The sequence below is a fragment of the Nanorana parkeri genome, unplaced genomic scaffold (genome assembly GCF_000935625.1).
Source record: "Nanorana parkeri isolate BGI_ZX_2015 unplaced genomic scaffold, ASM93562v1 scaffold401, whole genome shotgun sequence".
NCBI classification, from domain to species: Eukaryota; Metazoa; Chordata; class Amphibia; order Anura; family Dicroglossidae; genus Nanorana; species Nanorana parkeri.
Window position 1 is genome coordinate 851,691 of NW_017306669.1, and position 5,724 is coordinate 857,414.

Here is a 5,724-nt window from a genome sequence, read left to right on the forward strand (position 1 = left end):
CTGCTGGGAGGCAACAAAGTGGCTGTGGGGAACAGGGGGGGGGGGGGGGAGAAACTTCCTAGAAGAATATACCGTAGAAATAGCTGGAAAGGATTTACTTCTTTTAGTGCAGAGAAAAGCTGTGCAGGCTGGGAGTAAGCGGGGTTATACAGGGATGTCTTACAGATTGATTTGCCAGTGTTCCATCACCTGAAGGTAGCTGCATAACTTATACGATGGAGAGAAAAAAATCCCTATGTTCTGTGATTTAGAATCAAGAAAAAAACAAATCTGCTTAAGTGGACAGTATCAAATTAAAGTTAATTGTTTAATATTACATTCAATTTGGGTAGCTTACTCTGGTGCTTTGTTTTCTTGAGTCCACCGGTTATTACTATAAAAGCAAGCTGCTATAGTACACTAAACCACTAACAAGAATAAATTGTTTTTTTCCCACCATAACTCTGGAATACATATAACTGTATGTATACCAACAGAATGGTAAAAACTAAATTTACAATGTTGACCAAGAGGTGGCGCTTACTAACGTCAACATGATTAAAAACAGCACCGTTTCCATAGGAGAATTGGCTATTTAGATGTTTTCTAAGAGATATTTGTGTTACAACATTATTAAAGATGACATTAGTGTATACCATTAAGGGAGGGAAGGTTAGCATTGCAAAATAACGAAATTTTATTAAAATGGGAATAGGAACAGCATTATTTTTGTAAGCAGACAATATATTTATCGGAGAAGCATTGCGAAGTGTTGGTGTCACATGTCGTCTCTAAGTATCGAGAGCTGACCAATTGTATGACCGCTAATGGCTTACCTCACGGTCTTCTCCCAGCAGAGAGTGGTGACCGTCAGTCACCGCTCCCTGCAGGGATTCCCCCTTCTCTGTTCTTTCAGTGCTCATTGGAGGAACAGACGGGAGAAGGGGCAGGCACAGTGGGCTCTGGCTCTAAAGAGGCAGAACCAGCTGTCAATCTGGCAGCGGGTTGGATCCCAACAACTATGTCAGGATCTTTCCCGGCTGCAGTGCCGGCTAGATGCTAACTTTGAGTCACAGGAGTACACTACTAATGTAGTCCTTTGACCCAAAAGAGGACTAAAGCCAAAAAAAAGGATTTGGCTTTTGTTCTCTTTTAAACTATTAACTTGGCAATTGATTTCAAGAATCTACCTTTAAACAATGGTCATTACAAAAGAACATGGCTACGGAAAAAAACTCTGTACATTTACATCTGGCATTTAAAAGAAGTACCTTATCTATCATCCACGTGACAAAGGATCTCTCTCTGTCTCAACTGCAAATCACAGGTCAGGAGACAAAGGGAGACAGCCACTGATCTCTAGGTGGGGAAAACAATGAATAAGGTAGACTAAGAATTATGACCAGTTACAACCCGATAAACAAAAAAAAGTATTACTGAATAGATAACGGATAATAGAAAATTCAAAAATGTCACTCTACTAACCTTGCCCTTGGCAAGATCTTGGTGGGCCAACGTAACCAGCCGCTGAACTTTAGCAGCTATACACAAGTACTTAAAGAATCTCTGATGAGATGACCAGAACTGAGCCCAGAGAGATTTCCGCGATTCCAATCCTAGCCAATCGGCAGCCGTCTGGAAAACAGTCAGTGCTTCGGCCCACTAAGAACAGATAATGAGAACAACAATGAATAATGTAATGAAGAATTTAGAATAGGACACTATAAAACATGATATACCAATTAACTCCACATCCTACAAAAGCATTCCAACGACTATAAATATTAAAACCAATGAATTCCCCTGCAAGGCCCACAGTAGCATGCTTTTAGCTTTCATACTACTACACAAAAAGTACTCAGGGCAACTCAAAAACCCTTGATGCTCCAGTGTGGCCCTAGACATTTTACTGTAATGCAATTTCTAACTCCCTGCACACTTGCAAAAGATGTTTAGGGTTAACAAGTTATAATACATTATCTGTTCTCAATGTTTTACGCAAAGCTTGTAATAAGCATTTTTGTACAGTTACAAGTGGTTACTGAGATACAAATACTGTGAGGGGAATTTATCAAAAGCAGACAAAATGTGGAGCAGCTTCTCTCTTCAGTTTGTTCAGTTAAGATTTAAAAATGAAAGAGAGAAGCAGATTGGTTGCCATGCAAAGTTGCTCCAGTTTTGATAAATTCCCCTGTGTGTATACACACACACACACACACTATATTATATTACACAGACACACACACACCCGAGGGGTAGGCAACCTCTGAACTCCAGCAGTTGTCGAATTACAAGTCCTATAAGGGACAGCAAGACCAATACAGGCATTATTCCCATAGGCATCATGGGATTTGTAGTTTTACCACAGCTGGAGTGCTCAGGTTGCCTACCCCTGATATAAACTGTATATTATACACTGGACACTTGGAAAAAAAAATGCATTGCAGAGCACAATTGTGAAATGTAGTGCATCACATAAAACAGGATTTTTGTACTTGCTGTACAAAGCTTTTTCTTGGAGTTTATTAAGGGATACAGGATCAGTAGTTATAGATGGTCGTACATTTGGTAATACTGCCACGTACAGGAGGATTTGGACACTAGAAAAAAAAATAAAAATATCTTTTGGATCACAAGGTAAAAACTCCTTCCACTCCCAGTATTCTTCAGTTTTGTAGAAAAGCAGTACTTAGGAGCAGATCCGGGACATCCGAATAAAAAGTCCAACTGAGTGGTGGGATGCACAGTAAACAAAATGCCAACATGCCCATATAACAAAACAGAATAAAACTGGGGGAAACCTGCAGCTCAAAGGTCTCCCTGAAGGACCTTATGCTTGAAGCTAGCATCGGGGGAGTCCCAAATATGCCCCTGATAAAACGTAGAAAATGTATTAACAGAAGACCAGATGGCAGCCTTGTACATCTGGGAAAGAGTTTCCTGATGCCCAAAAGACACTCACAGACCTAATAAGAGTGCACCTTGACAGAGAAGGGTAGAACCTTGTCCTTAAAACTATAAGCCTGAAAAACGATCAGTCTGAGCCACCGAGAAATGGTGGAGTGAGAAGCTTATGGGAACTCTCAGGAATAGCAATAAGAGTCAGACTGTTAAATGGAATTAGTGTCTAATCATCAGTAGCTGTCCAGTCTCCATACAGAACAGGTTGCAGTAAGGAGTGTACCAAACAGATTGTGATAGTCTTGGGGCCTTTCAAGGATCCCAGACTGATAACAGAACTAGCAGATGCTACAGGCTGTTCCATTTTAAAGGGGCCTCGCACAGCATTAATAAGAACCAATATGGGATCTTTTAGCTTGGGAGCTATTTCAGCTGACTGAGGTTCTTTAGACACAAACTCATCTAACAAAGCCCTTTGACATCCTTCTTCAAACAGTACATCCGCAGCCAAAGACTGCAGGAATGTCATACAGATTCTGCAGATGAAGGTGTAGGTCTCCGCTTACAGCCTCTGTGGAAAAGTGTGGCGTGCACTCATGAAAAACTCAAGCTAATGAAGCAGCATGCAATTCCTCAGAGTGTTAACCCCTTCTGATTAAGGGTGAGTAATGATGTCTGTAAAGATTCTAATTCATTCATTCAGGTCATGGTATATCTGTAAAAAGAGAAATCAAGGCAGCTGGACTTGCTGTATTTTTGTTGAAGACGTTTTGCTGGTTATCCGACTAGTTTTCTCAATTCTGAATTGAGAAAGCTGGTCGGATGACCAGCGAAATGTCTTCAACAAAAATACAGCAAGACCAGTTGCATTGATTTCTTTTTTTTTACAAATATGGTGAATAATGATGGCATTATAATGGCAAAACCCAGTGCTCAAAGATCACATTCCAGGCAAGCCCCAAAACCTTTGGTCTAGTGGGGTCCAGGTATGGCCTCCAAAGAAATGTCAAGGATTAGCTGATTCGGAAAGCTGCAGACAGCCCAGCTCAGCAGCAGGTAGATTTTGTCTTGACAGTGAAAAAAAAAAACAACCCCCCCCCCCAAAAAAAACAACATCTTGAGAAAACCCTATGCAATAAAATATAATTAAATGGCTAGTAAAAAAAAAAAAGTGGTAAATGCGTCTCAATATTGCATTGTCCTAGGACACTAGAAAGAAACTAAATAATGCAGGGAGTGGGAGGGACTATACCTGGCTAGCCAACTGCTTTTTTGTTGCCAGTGTCCATATCCTCCTGTAGGTGGCAGTATAACACAATATCAGAAAAACTACTGATTGTGTGCACTTGGATAAATAAAGAAATGTGTTTTCTGATTCTGTCGAAATCTATTTTTTAATATGTTTGGCATCATCCTAACTGTAATAAGTTTTCCTGAGCAAATCATTTTTTTTTTTTGTGACTGTTGCAATAGTTTCCTACTTTTTTTGCCAGTAATAGCACTTATTGTTTATTAAAGCAAATGTGTCTTGCCACTGCTCTACCTTACTGGATGGGTCACAATAATGGAATCTGTTGTGAACATGAAATCTGTCTTTAATTCTTATCCAACAAGTCTATTTTCCCCAAGACAATGCTGAATGAATAAAGACTTCCACACTAAACAAGAAGCACAAGACATGAAAACTTTAACCAAATGTATTCTTCTAAGCATGTGGAAGGAGTCTGCTCTTTAGTGCTGTCCTAGAACACAACTGGGGAAACATTCATCACTGTAGTCACTGAATCCATTTGTTCCAATCTTGCATTTATGTTGCACATCGCATATTATTTCTGCTAGCTCATCCAACAATGCCATATTCAATCGACTCTTACCAGCAGGGCAGCTCGATTGTAAATCTTTTTATAAGATTCATTTAAGGGGATTTCCTCGATTCTGAAGTTGACACCTGTGAAGCTCAGCTGCCTTGCGATGTACATGCCGCTCACCTTCATATCCATGGCAACAATCTCCATAGCGCCCACACCCCTGTAAAAGAAAGTTGATCATCATAAAATAAAAAAGGGTACAGCATGGTTATACACTAAAATCAAATGAAACAGACTTTGTGTCCGACATAGTTATAGATTCAAGACACCCAGTGAAGAAACTTATTAGTAAGCCCTGTTCTACAAAGAGAATACCTTTTCTCAATAGCGTGCAAGAACTCATCAAAAGTGCTGAAAGACGTGCCCTCTCCCCAGATACCCAACCGGCTCATATAGATCATATTCTTGGGCTCGGATGCACCTGTGAGAACAGAGTGACAAAGAAAGTGAAGCCATTCAGTGAAATATCTGGACTTGGTTGAGCTGCCCCAGAGAGTGTGTATGATTTTTTGTACAACCAAAAAAAGGAAATACAACTCACCTGTGGCACTAGCATATACCACTCGTGCCAAAGGCAGATTGTTCTGAAGCTCTAGTACTGCACGACCCATTTTGGTGCAGGAAGCATTTTTGGCTTTGTGACATTCATCGAACACAATCTACAAAGGCAAAAGGTCAAGGAAGAAACATACAAGGAAATGTGTTGCTGTTGAGTAGGGCTGCAACAACTAATCGACATAATCGATTATTGAAAAAGTTGTCAACTATTTCAATCATCGATTAATCGGCTTCCGATTGGTTGCCCCTGTTCACGGCTCCACACACGCTGCGCGCCACACCTCTTCCCCACCTCAGACCCGCCCGCATCCATGCTCCACACGCCACACCTTCTCCCTGCCTCACGCTCAATGCCCGCCCAAATCCACGGTCGGCACAGGGACGCAGGGAGAAGAAGTAAGGAGGAGCAGGTGTGGGC

General features: G+C 40.9%; 1 protein-coding gene across 2 annotated transcripts in view; it reads right to left on the reverse strand.

The window, feature by feature from the left end:
* SBNO2 (strawberry notch homolog 2) overlaps nucleotides 1-5,724 on the reverse strand; it is a 76,918-nt gene that overhangs the window by 20,248 nt on the left and 50,946 nt on the right. For both annotated transcript variants that reach the window (XM_018559534.1, XM_018559535.1), the window contains 4 exons: nucleotides 5,290-5,407; nucleotides 5,064-5,169; nucleotides 4,755-4,908; nucleotides 1,465-1,641 (listed from right to left, as the gene is read on the reverse strand). In XM_018559534.1, the coding sequence (XP_018415036.1) occupies nucleotides 1,465-1,641; nucleotides 4,755-4,908; nucleotides 5,064-5,169; nucleotides 5,290-5,407 (555 nt within the window). The remainder of the gene's footprint in view (nucleotides 1-1,464; nucleotides 1,642-4,754; nucleotides 4,909-5,063; nucleotides 5,170-5,289; nucleotides 5,408-5,724) is intronic.